This window comes from Mercenaria mercenaria, chromosome 4 (genome assembly GCF_021730395.1).
Source record: "Mercenaria mercenaria strain notata chromosome 4, MADL_Memer_1, whole genome shotgun sequence".
NCBI classification, from domain to species: domain Eukaryota; kingdom Metazoa; phylum Mollusca; class Bivalvia; order Venerida; family Veneridae; genus Mercenaria; species Mercenaria mercenaria.
Genome location: NC_069364.1, coordinates 49,906,027 through 49,931,453, shown reverse-complemented (window position 1 = coordinate 49,931,453; position 25,427 = coordinate 49,906,027). Strand labels below are relative to the sequence as shown.

General features: G+C 35.4%; 1 protein-coding gene across 1 annotated transcript; it reads right to left on the bottom strand.

Annotated features, from left to right (window-relative positions):
* Positions 1-857: 857 nt before the first annotated feature.
* LOC128556623 (sushi, von Willebrand factor type A, EGF and pentraxin domain-containing protein 1-like) lies at positions 858-23,767 on the bottom strand. Its single transcript, XM_053542183.1, has 8 exons — positions 23,631-23,767; positions 23,069-23,320; positions 22,516-22,725; positions 6,055-6,243; positions 5,078-5,335; positions 3,594-3,869; positions 1,504-1,665; positions 858-919 (listed from the first exon to the last, which is right to left on the bottom strand). The coding sequence occupies exons 2-8, from the start codon at positions 23,202-23,204 to the stop codon at positions 858-860; spliced, it is 1,293 nt and encodes a 430-aa protein (XP_053398158.1). The 5' UTR covers positions 23,205-23,320; positions 23,631-23,767.
* Between the last annotated feature and the right edge of the window lie 1,660 nt (positions 23,768-25,427).

The window sequence follows — 25,427 nt, the reverse complement described above, 5'->3', positions numbered from 1 at the left end:
CAAAAGGGCAAATATTGTAGACTTGAATGCTGAATACAGCAGATTGGAGTCACGCCTCAACGTTCTTCAAATGCCTCGGAGGAACTTCTTAAACTATTAGAAAATGAAACTTTTAGCAATAAAGCTGTACTTTAACTCCCGGCGGGTTGGTGTAATATGATACAAAGTTTAATGAAAGTTCATCTTAGAACATTTATATTTTACATTTTGGTGAAATGTACATATAGAACTGTTATAGTCAGCTAATGTTATAGTTGCATAAAGTTATGTACAGAACTCTACTGAAAGTAGATGTAAACTGTGCATATAAAATTGTGCTATATGTGAGAGAACAAACTGTAAATATTTTACAGATTGCTTGAAAACAGGAATGTCAAGCTACTGGAATGAAATGAAAGACCAACATCCAGTCAATCCCAGCAAACAAAAGACGTCTGGAAGACGTCTTTATCTGGTTGTTTCGTGGTCGCGACGTCTGTGACCAGAAAAAAGACGTCTTTATTTGGTTGTTTCTTGGTCGCGACGTCTGTGACCAAAAAACGACGTGTTTTTCACGTCGTTCTGTATGCAAAAAAAAGACGTCTTTTAAACGACGTTTTTATTCCGTCATAAAGTCGTTTTTGCAAAAATAGAATTCAACTTTTATTCTTCTTAGGTGCAATGATAATACAGCACAATTTGTTTGAAAAAAATAACGAAAATCTGTTATCAGAAATGAAACGCGATCGTTGCTTTAATAAATTCCAGCTAGGTGCGGGCCAATCAAAATCCAGCCTACCACGTGTTTATATGCAGACCGCCTCGGAAAACGAGGAAATTTAAGTAGGTGAGTTGTGATATATCGAGTTATAAAAAAGTTAAATGACAGAAGAGCAGCCAAGTACCGGCAAGCCATATTTACATTTATCAACGTTTGGTGCTGAAAAGAATATTTAGTTGATATGTATCTTTTTAAATGTTTTATTGGGAGTTTCTGAAGTCGCCACTAAAAGACGTCTTTAAGACTTCTCTAAAAGACGTGAACGCACCTTTCAAAAACAACCAAAAAAAGACGTCATAAAGACGTCTCGGAAAGACGTCATAACAACCAAATAAAGACGCCTTTTGTTTGCTGGATTAAGACACTACTTGGGGAATCAGAGAGATTCTATAGTATATTTATCAGGTAAGTGGCTTTCATGATAAAACATTTCAATTTGTATTCAAATTGTAATTTTTTGAGTTAATTATACTTATATAAATGTTTCCCTCCTCCCCTCTCTTCTAAAACACTTTAAAAGGACCGCACCGCCTAGTTATGGCGCATAAAAAGTGAATTGAAATCCAAAAAGCACAGGTGTTGCTAAAATATCACGTGATTTTAAACTTCCGGTTTAGGATAAAGTCCGGTCGGAACGTGCTAAACCGGACAGAGCGAGTTCCGTCATCTCCCTGAGAAGATTATTTACTATTAATCAGGTAAGTATTATTTACTAAAAAAAGTGTACCAGCAACCATTCTCACCTTTACAGTCATTGACAGAGACCGTTCCTTTATCCTTTGTTGAAGTTCCCTCAGGGCATGTTATACAATGTGCTATTCCATCTTTGTCTTTGTATGTCCCAACTGGACACTTCTCACATTTGTTCAATGTATAGTTTAAAAAGTTTCCAACAGAACATGTTTCTGCAAATAATTTCGAATCGCTGAGACAGGCAATATATTTGGATTACAATTTTAAGTAGTTTGCTTCTTATATTTTCTTACACTAACTATAACTCAAAAGTAATCTTCTGAGGATCTGGCTAAAAATTCAAATAAGCTAACCCTGTAATTGTTGTCTACTTTAAAATATATTTATTAACGGTAAGGCGTAAAAAATCAAAGTTTACGGTAACATGCTCAAAAATTTAGGGTAGGTAGGTCGGATTTTTTTATTATTATTATTTTTAATAAGTGAGACTTTTCAAAAAAAATTTTTTGTCAAAACAAAGAATTCAAATTAGGGGGTTATGCCTTTAGAGCATAAGCAAGTTTATATCTAAAAACTCTGATCATGAAGAAAGGTGAACAGTATTCGACTTTATAAAAGATTTATTTCTATGAGAAATAACTATTGACCAAAAATATTTTTGTGGGATTATTCGAAATGTAAACGAAATTCAATCTGACTAAAGTACTTGATCTTCTAAACGAAGATCTGAGAACGACCTATTCACATTCGTCTTCTGTATATTTTGGATTTCCATTATTGCTATTTTTATGTTATCCAATCAGACGACTTGTTCGATTGTCAAAGGATAAGAAAAATATGCGGTTATTCCTGGACTCGAACCCGGGACCCCTCACTTACAAAGCAAGTGGCCTACCGACTGAGCTAACCGGCTATCTGATACATTACGACATAAGAATTGTAAATATCAAAAGTCAATGCTACATGTAGATTTGCAAGATGTTGTAAGCTAGGCTCTGATTGGCTAGCGAAAGAGCCGTCAGAACGAGGCAATGAATAGGTCGTTTTCAGATCCTATGCGTAGCGTAAAATAGGAGATGTACTTTAGTCAGATTGAACGAAATTGGTCCAGTGATGTTAAAAGTATATTTAAAGAAATTGGAAAGTTAGAAGCATTTAGAACATTATCAATCAGAGGTTTCAATCATAGTGATTTTTTGAAAGAAGTTCGAACAAAATTAATGGAAAGTTTTATACATAGATAGCAAAATGAAGTAAACTCACAGAGCAAGCTTGATATTTATAGAATCGTAAAACAGAATTTCATACTGAACAATATGTAAAAATGAACCTTAGTAAGCATATTAGATCTGTTATTATTCAGTTAAGATCTGGTACTCTGCCGATTGAAATTGAAAGTGGTCGCTATTATTGCATAGCCCGTGCGAATAGACTTTGCAAGCAATGTGATGCACAAACTGTTGAAAATGAAGTACATTTCATTTTTCACTGTCATAGGTACGATAACTTACGCTCAGTTCTTTTTCACTATCTTGGTGGAATAGATTGATCAACTTTGCCAGAAAGCGATATGGTTTAAAGCCCTTTTTTCAACAGATAGAACTATTGTTAATGTTGGCAAGTATATAATAGATGCCTTAAAGCTAAGAACCACCTAGTTCATTTTTTGACACATGTTATGTTCACATTTTTTGTTATATATATTATCATTCCCCACAGTAAACTTACTTTCTTTGTACTGTAAACTGTATAATGCATGATTTATCTACACTGTATTGAGTGAATTATAAGCCTTATTAGGCTGGGTATTGATCTGACCTAACTGTTATAAAAATTGTACTGTATCTGTTTATTTTGTACCTGTCACTATAATAAATAATAAATAAATGTTCAAAGCATAATAAGTGCAATTTTGCATCATTTTGTAAAAAAGTTGAATAAGTAATCCGAAAGGCCATAAGCACATTTAGGGTCGGCCAAACATTTAGGGTAGGTCGGGATACCGGAAAGAAACATTTTTTCGCCTAACTGACCTCTCATCTTTAATTTTACATACAGAGGAAATTATCAAAATTACAAATTGGATACTTCTTTTGTACGCAGGATAATTAAAGGTCTTATTACTTGTAAGTTATCTTACTACATTGTAATCCAGATAGGATGTAATTCTGTCCGCATGTCGGGGTTGTATAGTTGACGATATCCCAGGAAAGCACTTGGAAATCGCCCGTTACTTGTAACATCCCAAGAACACTGGAGACGACCCATTCACGATTGTCTTCCCATATTTGTCTGACCATGTTCTCATTGTTGTCCAATGAATCTTGTGATATATTTGCGGCAGCTTCAACACTGATGGTAAAACTGATGAGAAACGTATGTGAAACACTTCTTGTGAAACGACTATGGATTGCATCTGTAACAAAACAATTAAAGAAATTTTATATATACTTGCTATGAATATATAGTAGACTTTTTTAAAATAAATAATCGGCTTGCATGACCTGTTACACACCAAAATTAGCAGTCAATAGTTATGTTTATGTTCATGTATATATTAATCATAATAAACAATTCATTAAATACCAGTGCACTCTTGACTCTATAAAAATTGGCTCTATCAAAAGCGTGAAATCGAGAATTGTTCGTAACTTTTTGCTTCCCCATGGTGATCTTGCGCTTCGCCATGGTGATTTCGCGCTTCACGATTCGTTCACATGCGTAGACGATACACAAAGTGATCTCACTGCTAAAGTTTCGCGACTTTCGCGCTTCGCCATCGTTATCTCGCGCTTTGCATAACGCTTGAGAAAGCTAAGCATGAGGTGCGAAGTGCGAGATAGCGATGGCGGAACCGCGAAATTATTTAAAAGGTGTAAGAAACGTTTTGCAGAGTAATGTTGTAGCTGAAAAAAAGATAAAAGAAATACCTATAACGAAGTTGACGTAATGTAGACGTCGTTGACCTTTGCCGGAATGCTTTCCCTATGCAAGGTTTCAGTTTCAGATTTTGTACATTTGTATCAGTATCAAAAACTTAGCATGTCTTTTTGACAAGTCTAGTATTCAGTTTGGAGTTATGGCGAATTACTTGTAACAACTATCGTATACTTAACGACATATCTCTTGGATGATATATCCAATCATAATGATATTTTGAAAGTGTGTCACCAATAACCATTTGTTTCGAACTGATACTTGCACAAATATATCACGGATCACTAAACCACCGATTTCACGCACAGTATGACGCAAATACCTAATAAAATCAAACATTTTACATAAAAGATTAACAAAGAATAAGATTTTCGTGCAATCTTTTTGTTTCAAGTACACACTAAAATGCACCATTTGCCGTTCTCACATAATAATAATAAATAATCAAATAGAGGATACCCGGACTTCCACCCTATTACCTCTGCGTACTATGAAAAATGCCTGCAAGTGTTTCAATGATTTAGTAATTGTTATCAAAGTGCGCGTTTTAGGTGGGACATGCGACATTAAAATGGGCTAGTAAAGTTATAGGGGTAGATATACTATTTACAATGTCATTTTTTGTTTGGTGCCAGTGGTATCTTAAAAAAACAAAAGAGATTTTTAATACGTAAACAATAAAGATACCTAGCATGAAATCCAAAATTTTTAAACGACTTTCAGGTTGTTCTCTCCTAGTCCGTGTATGTGTTGTTGGAACACATTCGATGCTCACATTGTTCACTTTACAAGTTTTATTCTCCGGACATTTCGCCGTGAAACGTTCTTCAAAGTCAGTTAGAAATGTAGTTTTGTATTCCTGGTAGTATTCCGATGCGTTTTCCGAGCATCCTTGTCCATAGTAGTTTATCTTAACTTCAAGGATATAGTCAGATCGCTTTTCAACTGAAATCATACAAACATTTTATAAAAACAACAAACATGGTTTTGTGGCGTTTCAATCTGTCTTAAGTACTTGATCTTCTAAACGAAGATCTTAGAACGACCCATTTACATACGTCTTCTGTATATTTCCAGTATTGCTATTTTTATTTTCACAAATCTATTTTTATTTGAACCAATCAGACGACTTGTTCGAATGTCAAAGAGTAAGAAAAAATTGCAGTTAGTCCAGGGCTCGAACCCGGGACCTCTCGCTTATACAGCAACTGTCCTACCGACTGAGCTAATCGGTTATCTGACATCTTACGACATAAGAATTGTAAATATCAGAAACCAAGGGTTTTTAAGCTTGCAGAATGTTGTAAGTTAGCTTTTGATTGGCTAGCGGAAGGGTCGTCAGAACGAGGCTATCAATAGCTCGTGTTTAGATCCTATGCGTAGCCAAATAGGAGATGTACTTTAGTAAGATTGTTGGAGTTTGTTCCAAAGAGAGAATGAAATGTATAACACCCCTCGTGTCATTAGCGCTTAAATAGCTCTTCGTATTTCTTTGCAATATGAAGTTTAATCAAGATTAGGACAACTGAATTTGAAGCTCCATGCTGTTATTCCAAAACATCACAAGAACAAATTAGAGTTGCGATATTTCTAATTGTAACTAAATATTGAATAAGTGTAAATGTATGCATGAGTTTCTTTTTAAAAAGATGAAATATAATCACCAGTACATTCCGGTATTTGATCAACCACCCAGTCTCCGTTTGTACATGATACATTTCCAGTAAACTCGTACTGCAAATCAAATCCGTCATCACAACTAACCAGTACATTTGGTGATGTGTCGTTTTTGTATAATATTATTTTACCGTTTACTGGTCTGTTAAGGTTCCAGGGACATTCTGGCAAGGTTTCTGAAATTTATTTGAAACAGTAAATCTGTTATCGTAGATAATTAATTGATTGCGACTTTTATTGTAACATCAATATTTATACCATAATATAACATTTAAAATTTATTTGACCATTTCAGTCACAACAAATATTTCTATTGTCCTGCGTGGTTAAAAAAACTACATGCAGCTTTGTCTTACATCCTAACTTGCGTTATCACATTTCAGCCTCAAAGATTTGGCAAAAAAGTAAATTACCGAGATAATTTTAAAAATGACTGTCAGGATTCTGTCAATTCTGACAAATTTGTTGAATTCATCCAACAAAATCTATGGTTACCGAGTTCTTTGCTCTATAATCATTAATAACGAGCTATTTTATAGATTGAGAATTATTATCAATTTGAGAAAAAATGTCCAACCTCACATATGTAAACCCTTAACTGTGGACACAATTTCGCAGCTGGAACATGTGTCTCATTAAAACAAATTACTTACGGATTTTTCACTCGTCCTTGTTAAATGATGTGGTCCAGAGTAACGGGACGGACTGGAAGTAAGGTTACCGGATAAAAACCATAATCTGATTTAAATAGTCATATTGCTGAAGTAAGATGTTGCAGAGGTCTTACCTTTTATTAAACTGTTTTTATATAACAATACATGAAACCCGCAATAATATGATGCCTCTGAAAAACTTGTCTTGTTTGGATACAGGTCTGCATATAAGCTGCATTACCAGGTATACATCATAGTCTTATATTAACCGCAGTGTATGCCATGCATGCCTTGTATCTACTACGAAAAGGTATGCTATGCATACCCTGATCCTTCTTCGAATAGGTACTCTGCTTATACTAGGAAAAGGTATGCAATGCATACTATTTATCTGCTATGAATACTCTGCTTATAGAAAATACTACGAAAAGGTATGCAATGCATACCCTGTTTATACTATTGATTATATTAATAAAAGGTATGCAATGCATACCAATTATCTGCTACGAAAAGGTATGCTATGCATTCCATACTTATACTAGGAAAAGGTATGCAATGCATACCCTGCTTATACTAGGAAAAGGTATGCAATGCATACCCTGCTTATACTAGGAAAAGGTATGTTATGCATACCATGTATCTGCTACGAAAAGGTATGCTATGCATACTCTACTTACACTACGAAAAGGTATGCAATGAATACCATGTATTTACTACGAAAAGTATGCAATGCATACCATACTTAAACTACGAAAAGGGATGTAATTCATACATCGTATCTACCAGGAAAAGACCTGCTATGCATACTCTGTTTATACTACAAACAGGTACCTTGATCTACAGTGTATGCCGTGCATACCATGTACCTACTATAAAGTGTATACTGTACATACTATTTACGCCATTTTATTTGAACGCTAGGACTTAACATTTGTATAGGAAACTACTCACTGACCTATCGTTAACATTGCCTTAATACATAATAACTTGGTTCTGCTATTTATTATTTCTTAAACTGCAGTTTTAACAGAATACAGTTCTTGAATCTATACATTTTTATTAGTTTTGATTTATACATAACATGTTACACAATATACAAGTCATGGCATCATAACCTAACTATTAATTTTATCAGACATTAAAGTCTGATGACATTATTAAGGAAATGGGGACAAGGGACATAAATTTGAAATTTCTACAAAGCTGCGTCGATACCAGTGAGAAAATCATAAACAAAAGGGCCAAAATGACCCTAGGTCGCTCACCTGAGAAACACACCATAACAGTATAAACATGTTTGACCTAGTGATTTCATTGAAACAAATATTCTGACAATTTTCATTAAAATTGGACCAAACATCTTGAGGGTAAACAGGTATTTTCTTTGATTTGACATAGTGACCCCAAATGACCCAGATTCGTGTTTGTCCAAGAATTCATAAAAACAAATATTCTGACAAAAAAAGGTTCAGACAGAATTGAGCAAAAATGTGACCTCTAGAGTGTATACAAACTTTTCCTCTGATTTGACCTAGTAACCTAGTTTTTTGCCCCACGTGACACACATTCGAGATCTACCAAGACTTTAAACATCAATATAAACATGTTGACCAAATTTCATGAAGATATGGTCATAAACGTGACCTCTAAAGTGTTATCGAGCTTTTCCTTTGATCTAACTGGATGACCTAGTTTTTGACCCAACATGATCCAGATTCAAACCTGACGTAGAAGTCATCAAGAAAAACATTGTGATCAAATTTCATGAAGATCCAGTGTCCTTTGATTTGACCTTGCGACCTAGTTTTTGACCACATATTTCCCATATTGAAACTTGACCTAGATTTCATCAAGGCAGCCATTCTGACTAAATTTTATGAATATCCAGTGTAAAATGCAGCCCCTATTGCGTAAAAAATGTTTTTCTTTGATGTGACCAGGTGGCCTAGTTTTTGACCCAAGATAACCCATATTCTAAGTTGACTTAGATTGCATCAAGACAAATATTCTGATCAAATATCATGAAGATCGGGTGAAAAATGCAGTCAATGTTGCTTACACAAGGTTTTTCTTTGATTTGACCTAGTGACCTAGCTTTTCTCCCAAGGTGACCTATATTCAAACTTGACCTAGATTTGATCAAGATAATTATTTTGACCAAATTTCATGAACCCCAATTGAAAAATACAGCCACTATCGCATACACAACGTTTTTCTTTGATTTGTCCTAGCGACCTAGTTTTTTACCCCAAGATAACCCATGTTCGAACTTGACCAAGATTTCATCAAGGCTATCATTCTGATTAAATATAATGAACATCCAGTCAAATGCAGCCCCTATTACGTACTAAAGGTTTTTCTTTGATTTGACCAGGTGACCTAGTGTTTTTAACCCAGATGACCCATATTTGAACATACCTACACTGCATACGCTCAAACATTCTGGTCAAATTTCATGAAGATCCTGAGTAAAATGCAGTCCCAATTGCCCTTGTATCATATGATGTGGGTCGTGATGTGGGACAAAAATTTAAAGTTTGAATCAAATCAGTTTTGTTTAAAAATAGATAGAGTGAAAGTTCATAGAAACTATAACCTGAAATGTTTAGTAAAGAGGGGGATAATTCATAAAAAACAGGTGTGACAGCTATGCTCATTGTGTCAAATGATGTAGGCGATGATGATAAACAATTTTTAAAATGCATCAACACTAACATAAATTTCTAAGTAACAATAGTGCCAGAATGTCACAATATACGCCTGTCACAGCCAATTTCTTTACTCTAGCACCTGTATTTGCAAATGGAATTTTAAATTTGTGGTTGTTTAGTAATCATTGTAAGTCTTTTGTTTTTCTGATTCCTAAAAAAGCCTCCTTACCAGGTAGAGATACCTTAAAATACACCTAAAATTGGAAAGTAACATCTATGTTGTACCACAGAAAAGTGGTCTTGTTTTTTTTTTCCTATGGTCAGTTATAAAAAAGTTACAATGTAAGTTATTTAAAGTAACAATTAAAGGGAAGTTAATCTTTAAAAAAAAGATTGTAAGTCCACATAAAAATCTTTACCAGGTAGTGATTGGTCAAAATACACCTCAAAATTGGATGTAGCATGCATGTTGTACTACAGAAAGTGGTCTCGGTTTTTCCATACGACTAGTAATGAAAAAGTTACAATATAAGCTATTTATAGTAACAACAAAGGGAAGTAATTCTAAAGAAGGGAACTGCGCATGACACTTCGTCTCATGATGGTGTATAATTGTGCCAAGGTACAACAAAATCCCTCCATGCATGTAGAAGAAATGCTTCGGACAAAGTCATTCTTGTATCTGACCTTTGGCCTCTAAGTGTGATCTTGACCTTAGACCTAGGGACCTGGTTCTTGCACAGGACACACCGTATCGTGGTGGTGAACATTTATGCCAAGTTATATCAAAATCCCTTTATGAATGAAGAAGAAATGCTCCGGACAGGTTTTCATTCTTGTATCCTTTGACCTCTAAGTGTGACCTTGACCTTAGACCTAGGGACCTGGTTCTTGCGCATGACACTCCGCCTCATGATGGTGAACATTTGTGCAAAGTTATATCTATATCCCTCCATGCATGAAGAAGAAATGCTCCGGACAAAGTTTTCTTTCTTGTATCCTTTGACCTCTAAGTGTGACCTTGACCTTAGACCTAGGGGCCTGGTTCTTGCGCATGACACTCCGTCTTATGATGATGAACAATTGTGCCAACTTTTATCAAAATCCCTCCATGCATAAAGAAGATATGCTCTCGACAAAGTCACAGGGAGATGAACATGAAAAACCCGTTTCCAATTCATAACTTGAGAACCACTAGGCCAAGAGTGTTTAAACTTAGTGGGATGATTAGACATGCCATGTAGATGATCCCTATTGCAGCCAACCATCAGTGTATCTTTGACTTTTGCTCCTGTCCCATAATGACTTCTTGTCTATATGACTTTGCATTGGGGGCGACATGCGCTTTTCTACAAAAGCATCTTCTAGTTTATGTTGCAAATCTGTGCCGAGATGTGTCAGTTGTTTCCTTAAAAATTATCAGGTGTGGGTGCAGTTGGTATTTGTATCCAAAACAACACAGAATAAACGTTCAGGCTATTCTAATTGCTTCTCTGGAAAATGATTTACAAACAGTTGTTTCCCTTTCTATATTATAATAGTATATAGCATAAAAATATGAGCCTATTGATAAAATTCCATGTGGATCTGATGTGCATATATTTCTATAGATTCAATGGGATTCAAATATCTTAGTCCAAATAATTGTACTCAAGAGATGAATGTCGTTATATTTTTTACTAGTCGAGTATACAATATGAAATATCAGAAGGTAAAATCGGTCTGCCCGATGTCTCATTATTTAAAATACACATTGTGAGCACTTTGATCGACCAAATCCGTACCAGATATAGGATATTTCATGAATTTCTTTCAGGACTTTATAAATACTTTGAATTTTGAACGTTCAAGTATTCGCAGTCCAGTTTCTTATGGATGATGTAGGAATTCATTTTTAATATTCAAACATCTTTTATTGATTGTCCTCGCTGTTTGAGTGACTTACATTTCTGCCGCCCTCGATACCGGGCTCTAAGATTGTTGAGGTCATAATTAGAGTCTATAATATGACTCTAACCTCCGTTCAGCACAATTTCCTCTGTTACCACCTAAACAGTTACCCTCGTGCCGAATATTTCCATTTTTACCCGCAACCAGTGAAAGATTCTTAAGATAATTAGAAAATCGAAAATGTTAAAGATATTTCTCCCAGTTTATTTTAACCAAGATGGAAATAGATCAAGCCCATTATTGGATGTGAAATTTGCAGCTGAAAAGTGTGTTATGCTGTGTATTATGTTAAACTTAAATTATTTTTAGTGGCCTAATATGTGGTACTAATTATCTATGGACTGGTCCTACGGATGTGAAACGCGGGTAGTCGAGCATGGGTCACCGTGTTTGATGATGGAGAATATCATTTAACTTTTTTTTGTCAGGTCTTGGCGGATGTTTTGAGCGCACAGTAACAAACACTGGTCTAAGTGTATCAACACAGGAAGTTTCAAGATACATGTGTTTACATCTGCAGATCGGAAAGAGCTGAGGTGTGTATGTCTGGTTTGAACAGTAGTCATGGACTCTGTACCAGTACTACGCTTTTCCCAATTTTCCCGCACGAATCAGAAATAGGTTACGATTGATTTCTGACACAATGTATTTTATCAATCATCACGGAACTTGGCGGAAGAACATACACTTTGCCGGAGGATCGAACTCGCGATCCGTAGATGGGTTCGCTTCCTACTGAGTTTAGCGGGTGGACTCTATAACAGTATCTCACTAGACAGTATGCAATTTAGCTAATATAACAAGTAGAGAATATTACATGAGTGTCTTTTCATATTGAGTTCATTAAACGAGTTAAATAAAATAATAAAATGCGAGGCTCTATCGAGCATTTTATCAATTTTATTCAACGAGTTTAATAAATTCAATGTGGAAAGTCACAAATGTTATATTCTTTTTATCATATGTTGACTTTTCCTGTCGAAACACAAAAACATCTACTTTCTTTACTATATAAACAAATCAATTCAACCAACGTCTCCTATACTATAAACGACGCCGACGTTAAAGCTTTATTATACTATAGTGTATTATCATTTCTAAGTTATGGCTTTATTGCACTCTCGCGACATCAAACATGTGATGAATCAAAAGAAAGACAAATGTTAAATTCAAATGACATATCATTTTATATCCATTTTATTGACATGAATAACAAGCAGGGCATAGGATATTATCCGATGTTACAAAACAGAATAAGATGTAACATTTTTTAGCTCACCTGAGCACGAAGTGCTCAAAGGTGAGCTTTTGTGATCACCCTATGTCCGTCGTCCATCGTCGTCCGTCCGTCAGTCGTCCGTCGTCAACAATTTGACTGTTAACACTCAAAAGGTCACAATTTTGGCCCAAACTTAATGAAACTTGGTCAGAATGTTACCCTCAATAAAATCTTGGACGAGTTTGATATTGAGTCATCTGGGGTCAAAAACTAGGTCACAAGGTCAAAATCAAAGGAAAAGCTTGTTAACACTCTACAGGTCACAATTTTGGCCCAATCTTAATGAAACTTAGTCAGAATGTTACCCTTATTGGCTTTATAAAATCTTGGACGAGTTCGATATTGGGTTATCTGGGATCAAAAACTAGGTCACTAGGTCAAATCAAAGGAAAATCTTGTTAGCACTCTATATGTCACAATTTCGGCCCAATCTTAATGAAACTTAGTCAGAATGTTACCCTTAATAAAGTCTTGGACGAGTTTGATATTGGGTCATCTGGGGTTAAAAACTAGGTCACCAAAGGGAAAGTTTGTTAACACTTTAGATGTCACAATTTGGGCCCAATCTTAATGAAACTTAATCAGAATGTTACCCTCAATAAAATTTTGAACGAGTTTGATATTGGGTTATCTGGGGTCAAAAACTAGATCACCAGGTCAAATCAAAGGAAAAGCTTGTTAACACTCTACAGGTCAAAATTTTGACCCAATCTTAATGAAACTTAGTCAGAATGTTACCCTTGATAAAGTCTTGGACGAGTTTGATATTGGGTCATCTGGGAATAAAAACTAGGTCACCAAAGGGAAAGTTTGTTAACACTTCAGATGTCACAATTTGGGCCCAATCTTAATGAAACTTGGTCAGAATGTTACCATCAATAAAAATCTTGGACGAGTTTGATATTGGGTCAATCAGGATAAAAAACTAGGTCATCAGGTCAAATCAAAGAAAAGCTTGTTAACACTGTAGAGGCCAGATTTATAACTGTATATTCATGAAACTTGGTCAGAATGTTAATCTTTATGATTTATAGGTCAAGTTTAAATCTGGGTCAGGTTGGGTCAAAAACTAGGTGACCAGGTCAAATCAAATAACTGTAGAGGCCACATCTGTGACTGTATCTTCATGACACTTAGTCAGAATGTTAATGTTGATGATCTATAGGTCATACTTAATTATGGGTCTGGTTTGGTCAAATACTAGGTCACAAGGTCAAATCAAAGGAAAAGTTTGTTAACACTGTACAGGCCAGATTTATAACTGTATATTCATAAAACTTGGTCAGTATGTTATTCTATATGATTTATAGGTCAAGTTTGAATCTGGGTCATGTAGGGTCAATAACTAGGTCACCAGGTCAAATCAAAGGAAAAGCTATATAACACTGTAGAGGCCACATTTGTGACCGTATCTTCATGAAACTTAGTCAGAATGTTAATCTTGATAATCTTTCAGTCATGTTTAATTCCAGGTCAGGTTGGGTCAAAAACTAGGTCACCAGGTCAAATCAAAGGAAAAGCTTGTTAACACTTTAGAGGCCACATTTATGACTGTATCTTCATGAAACTTGGTCAGAATGTTGATCTTGACGATTTATAAGTTATGTTTAAATCTAGGTTAGGTTGGGTTAAAAACTAGGTCACCAGGTCAAATCAAAGGAAAAGCTTGTTAACACTGTAGGGGCCACATTTATGATTTTATCTTCATGAAATTTGGTCAGAATATTAATCTTGATAATTTCAAGGTCAAGTTAAAATCTAGGTCAGGTTAGGTCAAAAACTAGGTCACCAGGTCAAATCAAAGGAAAAGCTAGTTTACACTGTAGAGGCCACATTTATATCTGTAACTTAATGAAACTTGGTGTGTATGTTAAACTTGATTATCTATAGGTCAAGTTCAAATCTGGGTCAGGTAGGGTCACCAGGTCAAATAAAAGGAAAAGCTTGTTAACACTCTAGAGGCCACATTTATGACTGTATCTTCATGAAACTAAGTCAGAATGTTAATCTTGAAGATCTTTAGGTCAAGTTTGAATCTGGGTCATGTAGGGTCAATAACTAGGTCACTGGGTCAAATCAAAGGAAAAGCTATTTTACACTTTAAAGGCCACATTTATGACCATATCTTAATGAAACTTGGCCAGAATGTTAATCTAGATGATCTTTAAGTCAATAGGTCAGGTGAGCGATACAGGGCCTTCATGTTTATATGTTTTTGGTTTGCGCATGATGTCATTTAATTAAAAATACCGGTGTCTCAAAAATATTGTTAAAGTTGATACTTTTTCTGGAAGGGTTCAACAGATTAATGAACTTTTTCAAAGTATATAATTCAGTCCTCATTTCATTTCAACCTATGTCTGATAAAGTTTTACATCTCAATTTATTTTCACAGGATGTAAAAAAAAGACATATTTGGGGGAAAATGGAGCAGGAAGACGTTGGCTGGTTGCAGTGGCATTTTAACAGTAGGTATTTCAGTAACACGGTTTTTATCTACGGAACTGGACCCGTATTGACAGTCGGCAATTTCCGTTTGTTAACGTTATATTGATATCCGTATGCGATTTCGACATTGTCCGAAGGTACGTAAAGTCACATTTTGCTTCTGCCCATCGATGAATGCCGAAGTAGCGTATGGAGAATACACCGAAAATTGACGAAAGTCATTATGTGTCCGCTATCTTATACCAAACAATTGGTATCGTGACCTTTTTTACAAGTACAATTAGTACATGTCATGTAGTAACATTCAGTCTGCTTTCAAGTTCCTTTGTAGGGTTAAATGGTTCTAATGAGACATTTTTAACTTATTACATTACAGACTGAGAGTATATTAAATTAAAAACACACTGTAAAATAATTATGTTGATTGCGCGTCTTTAAACTGTCCGAATTTTTTTAACTTAAAAATTGGATGAGAGCAGTTGCAGCCCTAACACCTTTTCAGTTGCGATTTTCAAAAGAAAAAAAATGTCGTGAAACCAAACATATATGTGCTACTGATAAAACATTCAATCGCGAAACCAAATAGATGTTTGTCCAACGTTTGTTTTTTTTTTTGGTTTTTTTAATATTTTTGAAGTGATGGTGGTTAGCCTGTATGTTTGAAGACAACTCTGACAATAGCGTAATGGAGTGGGCTTTTTGGCTCTGGTATAAGCATTGAACTAGCACCCCAGCGACCCGGATTCGAATCCCGCCATAGGCAGTTGTGATTTTTCGTCATAAAATGCTATGCTTTTTGATTTGTTACTGCTCAAACTCTTAAGAATACAATATTTTATCATATGCATGCAAGATTCATACCTTTGCGAGTGAATTCATAAATCGCATGAAACTGATGTATATTTTTGAAAACTGTAAATCTAGCGAACGCCGTATTGAATTAATGCCCGAACATGCATTTTTTTCTGCTTGAGATGGACGGTCGTTATTAGTATGTTCGCGGTTTGTATATATACTCTGACAACTGTCTTGCTTTCTATTTAATGATAATAGTAGTAAAAGTTTTCCCGTAAATGGTACTTTTCCCACCATCGATGGAAGCGAAAATGAGTATACTCAGCGGGTTGTAGCTTTCTTATAAAAGAGTTACCACCCTTTTTTCCTTTCCTTTTTCTATAGCAGTGGGAATATAAGTATGTGAAAATATGATTTGCTAGAAATTGTCGTAAAAACGTTATTAAGTAAATGGATAGAGCAGCCAGATTTAATGGTGTCCAGATTTGTAAGGTGCACCGGGTCTAAAACAATACATAATCAAGTTCTTATCATCAAATTTGTTCTAAATGTGTTGTGCTGTCACAGCAAAATAGGTAAACATTTAAATAATTTCTTTAAATGATCAGTTTACCAAACCTAGTCAGAAGCAAAGTCAGATCGTTCAGGCCTTCTTCAGATAAGCGCCTCATGCCCATTTGGGCCTCTTTTTTATTAATAGTAGGAAATCTGTATCGTAAGCTTATAACCGGAGGCGGGCACACTAACCGGTTTTTAAATAAAGCTAAAAATGGTTTTCTGTAAAATTGTCATTATCTTACATGATTAAGAAAGAATTTATAGCAAAACCGTATTTAAACACTATAAACACAATAGGCGTAATAACTGCACGAGAGCGCAGCACTTGTGAAATAATTTCGAACGACGTATTGCTGCCCAAGTGTATAAATAGTGTTCAAACACGGCTTTGCTATAAATTATTTCGATTCTAATATGTTTTTTTTATTTTAATCAGAGTTGTGCAATGCATTTTTCGTGTAAAGTAATCAGACAGTTGTGCAATGTCACAGTTCGTTTTAAACATGCTAATATGTAAGATATTTGATCAAGTTTGAAAACGTTGAAAGTGGCGTTGCGGAGACTACATAGAAGACATGGACACTTTGTTATGCACACATTTTTCAAAGATGGCAAATTTTAGGTTTAGTCGTGCTAATAACCCACTTAAGGCTCACCATTAACATTTGATAAAACTACATTTTATTTGTGTATATTTTTGTTTGTGCATAAGCAATGTCATCTTATTAAATACCATTTATCTCCGTGTCAGTAAAGGTGACAGGTATCTCATTACTGTAGACTAGCTGGAATAATGATCTTTCCTCGGACATTTAAATTTAAAGGCTAATTGCAGGTGGCCAGTAAATGAAACCTGTTATTCTAGCGACCAGTAGGTTTAAGGTCAAGGTCGGGTGAGCCATTAGGATCGATGAATGTCCGTTGTCCGTCCGTTAAAATTTAGTCTGTTTACACTCTAGCATCAACAATTTTAAAGCATTTTAATCAAAATCAAAGGAATATCTTGTAAAAACTCTAGAGGTCACATTTATGAACATATCTTTCTGAAACTTGGTTAGAAAGTTTATCTTGACGATCTTTAGGCAAGATTCGAAACTGGTTCAAGTGAGGTCAAAAACAAGGTCACTTGGCCAGATTAAAGGAAAACTTGTTAACTCTCTGGAAACCACTTTTTAAATTTGAAACTCATGATAATTAGTCAGATTTTTTGTCTTGATAACTTTTAGGTTAAATTTGATTCTGGGTCGAATCAAAGGAAAACTCTGTGTGTGTGTGTGTGTAATAGGCTGTCCATTTTACACTGAATCTTCATGAAATTTGATCAGAATGTTTATCTTGCTGAAATCAAGGTCAACTTTGAATATGGGTTATCTGGGTAAAAAACTAGGTCACCCGGTTAAATCAAAGAAAATTCTGTGTGTATGCAATAGGGGCTGCATTTTATACTGGATCTTTATAAAATCTGATCAGAATGTTTGTCTTGATGCAATCTAGATCAAGTGTGAATATGGGTCATCTGGAGTCAAAAACTAGGTAACCCGGTCAAATCAAAGAAAAACCTTGTGTGCAATAGAGGCCGCATTTTTCACTGATCTTCGTGAAATTTGATCAGAATTTTTGTTTTGATAAAATCTAGGTCAAGTTTGAATATGTATCATCTGGGGTAAAAAATTAGTTCACCTGGTCGAAACAAAGGAAAACTATGAGTATGCAATGGGACTGCATTTTTCACTGAATATTCGGTAAATTCGATCAGAATGTTTGTCTTGATTATCTTTAGGCCAAGTTTGAAACTGGGTCATGTGGGGTCAAAAACTAGGTCATAAGGCCAGATTTAAGGAAAATCTTGTTAACACTCTGGAGACCACATAATAAGTTTAAAACTCATGAGAATTAGTCAGATTGTTTGTCTTGATGACTTCCCGGTGCAATTTGAAAAGTAGGTTACCCGATTAAAAATCAACGAGAAACCTATATAATGCAATAGTGGCAGCATTTAAAACTAGGTCTTCATGAAATTTGATCAGAATGTTCGTCTTGATAAAGTCTAGCTCAAGTATGAATATGGGTCAACTGGGACTAAAACTGAGTCACCTATTCAAATAAAATAACATTGTGTTTGCAATAGGGGCTGCATTTTTCACTTGATCCTTATGAAATTGGATCAGTCTGTCTTGAGGAAATCTAAGTCAAGTTTAAATATGGGTCAGCTGGGTTCGAAAACGTGGTACCTGGTCGAATCAAAGGAAAACTGTGTGTATGCAATAGGGGCTGTATTTTAGCTCACCTGTCACATAGTGACAATATGAGCTTTTGTGATCGTCCGTCCACAGTTGCTTGTGAACATGATAGAGACCACAGTTTGCAATCAATTTTGATCAAACTATGCACACAACTTGTATTGGCATAATATCTCGGTTCCTTTCAAAAACTAGGCAGATCACATCATGGGTTCAAAAGTTATGGCCCCTTACAGTGACAAAATTTGTTCTTTATGGCTTGTGAACTCGATAGAGACAACAATTTGCAACCAATTTTAAACTTGCACAAAACTTGTATTGGCATAATATCTCGGATCCTTTCGAAAACTAGGCAGATCCCATCATGGGTTCCAGAGTTATGACCCTTTAAAGGGCCAAAAGTTGCTTTTTTGGCTTGTGAACACGATAGAGACCACATTTTGCAATCATTTTTGATCAAACTATGCACACAATTTGTATTAGCATAATATTTCGGCTCCTTTCGAAAACTAGACAGATCCTATCATGGGTGGTAGAGTTATGGCCCCTTACAGGGCCAAAATTTGCTATTTATGGCTTGTGAACACGATAGAGGCCACATTTTGTAACCAGCTTTAATCAAACTTGCACACAACTTGTTTTGGCATAATATTTCGGTTCCCTTCGAAAACTGGCTAGATTACCACATGGGTTCGAGAGTTATGGCCCCTTAAAGGGCCAAAATTTGCTATTTTTGGCCTGTGAACGCGATATACATGTTTTGAAACTGATTTTAACTAAACTTGCAAACAACTTGTATTGGCGTAATAACGTGGTTCCTTTCGAAAACTGACCAGATCCCATCATGGGTTCTAGAGTTATGGCCCTTTAAAGGACCAAAATGTGCTATTTTGGCTTTTGCAGCCATATAGAGACTTCATTTATGGTTTGATTTGATACAAACTTGCAAAATCTTTTTAACAACAATATCTCTTGGATTCCATGATGAATCTGTCAGATCCATTCATAGGTTCCTGAGTTACGGCCCCTGATTGACCCCTGAAAAAGCCAAAATGTGTTAATTTTTACCTTGTGAACACGAAATAAGTGACATTTTATATTTGATTTTAACCAAACTGACACACAAGTTAAGTCACAATAAGATCTTCCTTTCAAAAACCGGCTTGATTCCATCACGAGTTCTAGTTACTGTCCCTGAAAGTGGCAAAATTTTCTATTTTGACCATTTCAGCCATATAGAAATTTGATTTATGCTTTGACATGATACAAACTTGCTCAGAATATTTATCTTGTCGATTCCTAGGCCAAGTTCAAAACTGGGTCATATTGGGTCAAAAACTAGGTCACCCGGTCAGAGCAAAGGAAAAGCTTGTAAACACTATTGAGGCCACATGTATCTATATTCATGAAACTTGGTCAGAATGTTTATCTTGATGATTCAAAGGCCAAGTTTAACAGGTGAGCGATATATGGTCATCATGACCGTCTTGTTTACTGATTATTCGTGGAATTTGATAAGAATGTTTGTCTTGGTAAAATCTAGGTCGTTTAAATATGGGTTATCTGGGCTTAGAAACAACGTCACTTGGTCAAAAAAAAGACAAAAAAGAAATACTCTGTGTGTATGTGTGTGTGTGTACAACAGGAGCTGCATTTTTCACTGAATATTCGTGAAATTCGATCAAAATGATATTCTTGAAAAAAACGAGGTCCGGTTTAAATATAGGTCATCTGTCGTTAAAAACTAGGTCACCAAGTCAAATCTGACAAAAACGTTGTATAATCAATTGGGGCTGCGTTTTCTAACTGGATATTCGTGAAATTTGAACAGATTGTTTGTCTTGATCAAATCTAGGTCAAGAATAAATATAGGTCATATGAGGTCAAAAAGTTGATCACACTGTCAACTTATAGAAAATCTTGGTGTGTGCAAGAGGGGCTGCATTTTTATCAGATATGCATGAAACTTGATCAGAATGTTTGTGTCCATGAAATCTCGAGTTTGTTTATCTGGGTTACGCCGGTTCAAAAACTAGGTCACCATGTCAGAAAAAGCTTGATTACACACTAGGGCCACATTTTTTATTTAATCTTCATTGAACCTGGCCAGAATGTTTGTTTTCACAAAGTCTTAGAGGATTTTGAATCTTGGTTACGTGGGGTCAAACACTAGGTTACTAGGCCAAATCAAAGGAAAGGCTTGTTTACACTGTAGATGACACTCTTTTGCTCCAATCTTTAAAACCTTTGTTAGAATATTTGTCTCTGTAAAATCTTGGACGAGTTGTAATTTGGGTCTTATGGGTCAAAAACTAGGCCACTAGGCCAAATCTTGTTGATACACTAAAGTATACATTTGTGCTCCAATGTTCATGAAACTTGGGCAGAATATTTATTACATGAAAACCTCGGACGAATTTGAAATGGATGTTTACACTGTTATGTCGTGTTTCTCAGGCGAGCGACCTAAGGCCATCTTTGCCTTCTTGCGTATGATTTTTTTTTCACTGGTATCGACGCAGATTTGTGGAATTTTCAAATTTACTGTCCCTTGCCCCCATTTTCGTAATAATGTCAATAGAATTTAATGTCTCATAAAGTTATTAGTTATTTTGTGATATATGACTTGTATATTGTGTGACATGTTATGTATAAATCAAAACTAATAAAAAATGTATATTCCGAGGCATTGTATTCTGTTATAATTGCAGTTTATGAAATAATAGATAGCAGAACCAAGTTATTATGTATTTAGACAATGTTTAAGATAGGTCAGTGAGTATTGTCCTTGACGAATGTTTAGTCCTAGCGTTCAAATAAAATTGCGAAATATTGTTTTGGGGAGAATTATAGTATGTAGACACGACAAACACTACTTAAGTAGATACGGGATATGCACGATATACACTGTTTTAGTAGCATACTCAGCATACACTGCTACCGTAGGTACATGGTATGCACGGCATACACTGTAGATTGAGGTACCTTTTCCTAGCATAGCATACCTTTTTGTGCTAGATACACGGTATGCATTGCATACCTTTTCCTAGTATAAGCAGGGTATGCATAGGATACCTTTTTGTGGTAGATACAAGGTATGCATTGCATACCTTTTTGTAGTCTAAGCAGGGTATACATGGTATGCATTGCATACATTTTCGTAGTGTAAGCAAGGTATGCATAGCATACCTTTTTGTGGTAGATACATGGTATGTATTGCATACCTTTTCCTAGTATAAGCAGGGTATGCATAGCATACCTTTTTGTGGTAGATACATGGTATGCATTGCATACCTTTTCGTAGTGTAAGCAGGGTATGCATAGCATACCTTTTTGTGGTAGATACATGGTATGCATTGCATACCTTTTCCTGTTATAAGCAGGGTACTTTTTCGAAGAAGAATCAGGGTATGCATGGCATACACTGTGGTTAATATAAAACTGATGAACACATGGAAATGCAGCTTATATGCAGACCTGTATCCAAACAAGACAAGTTTTTCAGAGGCATCCCATTATTGCGGGTTTCTTGTATTGTTATATGAAGACAGTTTAATAAAAGGTAAGGCCTCTGCAACATCTTACTTCAGCAATATGACTATTTAAATCAGATTATGGTTATTATCCGGTGACCTTACTTCCAGTCCGTCCCGTTACTCTGGACCACATCATTTAACAAGGACGAGTGAAAAATCCTTAAGTAATTCGCTTTAAGGAGACACATGTTCCAGCTGCGAAAATGTGTCCACAGTGAGGGTTTACACATGTGAGGTTGGACATTTTTTCTCAAAATGATAATAATTCTCAATCTATAAAATAGCTCGTTAAATGCAAAACATTAAAAGGGTGTATACACTGCATGGTTGAAACATACCGTTACAAAATGGTTTTCCGCCATGTCCCCAGTTCCATACGCCTTGCTTTCGTCCATTGTCAACACAAGTTACAGAAGAGTTACCTTCTACCTGTAGATTGTTTCGACATGAGATCAAGCAAGTTGTTCCCAATATTACTGTTTGTAATGAGCAACTGTATACCATAAAGCTGTCATTGAATATTAAGGCCGGGTCCTCACATGTAACGACTGACAAAAAATGAGTATTGATAAAATATTTCAGCATAGTGTATAAAATGATTTCCTACAGTAAAAAAACAATAAAAAAAACTTTCAATATATATCGGTTTTTTTGTGTCTAAAATATAAATATATAAATAGTATACCAAGATAATTTTCTACTATTTCTGCATTTCTGATTTTAAAAAAACTAGCCATTTATGGTTTTATTCTTCTTTTTAGAACGGGTACGGGGTTTAAATTAAACTAGAAAGTCTCTGTCAAGTAAGTGTCTTCAAAGTGGGAGACAAATATTTAAAAAAAGTGAGTAATCAATTCATATGTTCCATGAAACATTCTTTGATGCAAATACCTTTTATGTGCAAATCCACCGTACACTCCGCAGATTCGTTTGATTTCTTATTGGACATTATATAGGTCACTGTATGTAGTCCAGAATCTAGAAAGTCACCTGGAGTCGGGCCCTCAGTTTGATATATTTCTACCATGTTGTTTACAATAGCAGCTGATGTTGGACGCTGTCAAATTACTGCGACCGATGTTTGTTGCGAACCTGTGTAGAAGACTTGAGGCGAAATACAGCGGACAGCCAGAGGTTCTGGATCTAGATGAACAAAAAGATGACAATCAGACTGTTACTAAAGTCTTTGGCCATCTTTTTTCCAACAGATATATTTAGATACCCACCGTACTAAAGTAGAAGATCAATAAAAGAGCACATTTTCTAAGGCAAAAGTTTGAAAGAAGCGCTCGTTCAAAAAAAGTCCGCGTAGTTCTGAACTGTGTTTTAAGATGTTTCACTATGAAAAATAAGAAGAATTGTCTCATAGAAAATACATGTTCATACTGTCAAATAATCCGGATATTAATTTATTAGTCTTCATTGCATCATTTCATAATTATTGCTGACTTACATGTACAAGTTGTAGGCTTTGACCAGAATCCATCAGCCTGACAAGTCATATAAATGGGCCCATCGGCTGTAAACCCACTCTTGCACGTAACAAAACAGACTGACTGATAAGCAAAAGGTGGATCGTCGCAATGTATGTGCCCATTTTCCGGTGCAGACGGCGCAATGCAGTGAACAACTGAAATAAAACATTGTCATTTCAAACGTTCTACACTAATTTCAATAAAGAAAATATCGTATTTTAAAAAGGTTGAACTCAATTTAGAATGAATTTGTTTTCCCTACGGAGAGCACCTAGTCCTGTTAGCTTTGTATTTTTACCATACAGCCCAATGGTATAGTTATATAAATCAACTAGACTTCACGAAACTTCTAACGCTTCTCTTTGTCAATATCATATATATACATGTATATTTAATTTCCAACAAATGTAGAACAATAATGTTGTCACAAAAATCATATAAATGTTTCAGCGAAGTTGAGTGATATTTTATTCTACAGCCTCAATCCAATTTCAAAAATGTCACATTACAAATGAATATCAACAATTTACATTCGAAAGAAATTCATTATAGCAAGAAAAGATTATTCTTTATCCTTCTTTTTTGGGGGGTGGGGGTTGGGGGAGAGGGGGGATGAATTTTAATTTGGTTTGATGTTGACTGTATTTTAGTGAAAAGTGAATACCTACGCCTTTGTATCTATATATATATATATATAAGAAAAACACTACTTTTATGTGTATGTACACTGATTCTGTTAGAATTTGAATATGTTATAATGAACATATCCATCTAAATGTATAAGAAATATTAGCATTACAAAAGATATTGCCAAACTATCAAGTGAGATGAGCGTTAGAAGTTTCTATCAGTATATGAGAAATATAGCGATAATCACTCTGAATACTGCATTAACGTTTTCTTTTCATTTATTTGTCTCTTCTAGTCTAATTTGAAATAAACCTTCACATGTTGGTGCAGGTGACCAGACGGGAAAGCTCTGATTTCCTGACTGACAAATGACATCTGCATCCCCAATCATAATGTAACCCTCAATACATCTATATGTACATGAACTTCCTGGCATTAGCCCATGTGTACATTGATAGTGACCATTTCCGACTTCCGCTGGCGCAGAGCAGTTAACCTCATCTTGAAACAAAAGAAACATATGAATTAAAGAAAAGGCAAAACATATCACACAGGGGTAGGGGGAGGCATCCTTGGCAAAGCGGTTTGGACAAGATGTTAATATAAGACTCATGGATGGGCCTATGCATGTGTTATCTTGAGCAATAAAATGAGGTGACTATTTCTACTGGCAAACTATGTTGAATGTCCTCTGTTATATAATAATATCTGGCTACCTTATCTTAAATTTTCGCGAGCCAAGGATTTTCAACCCAATATATATGTATATTATGAGCTGCGCAAATTCAGACAGATTACACAATATTTAAATTCATAGCATACAACAACTAGCGATGTTCAGCTTAATTTCCTATAGACTGTACTATGCTAGACTGGTCTTTTTGTTCCTGCCAGACGATGCATTTGAATCAACAACATTTGAGTCCTATCGTATTGATGGTCATTCTACATCTTTCTAATCAAAACTGCATCTCAGTACAGCTGAACTGACTCTTTAATGCTCAAGCAATATATGCTACCATATATAGCATTCAACTACTGTAGGCTTACTTATTTTAGCGGTGTACTAATAACAGCGCTTTTAGCGCTATCGCACGTGCGCTAATTCATGTCCGCGCATTAATTTGTCCAAGAATTTTCATGTA

Excerpts from the sequence above, each read along its gene's own strand:
- LOC128556623 (XM_053542183.1), bottom strand. The coding sequence starts at position 23,204 with ATGGTAGAAATATATCAAACTGAGGGCCCGACTCCAGGTGACTTTCTA. Across the intron at positions 22,726-23,068 it reads GGTGGATTTGCACATAAAAG|TCGTTACATGTGAGGACCCG; the intron begins GTATTTGCATCA and ends ATTTTTTGTCAG. Across the intron at positions 3,870-5,077 it reads AATTTTGGATTTCATGCTAG|ATGCAATCCATAGTCGTTTC; the intron begins GTATCTTTATTG and ends GTTTTGTTACAG.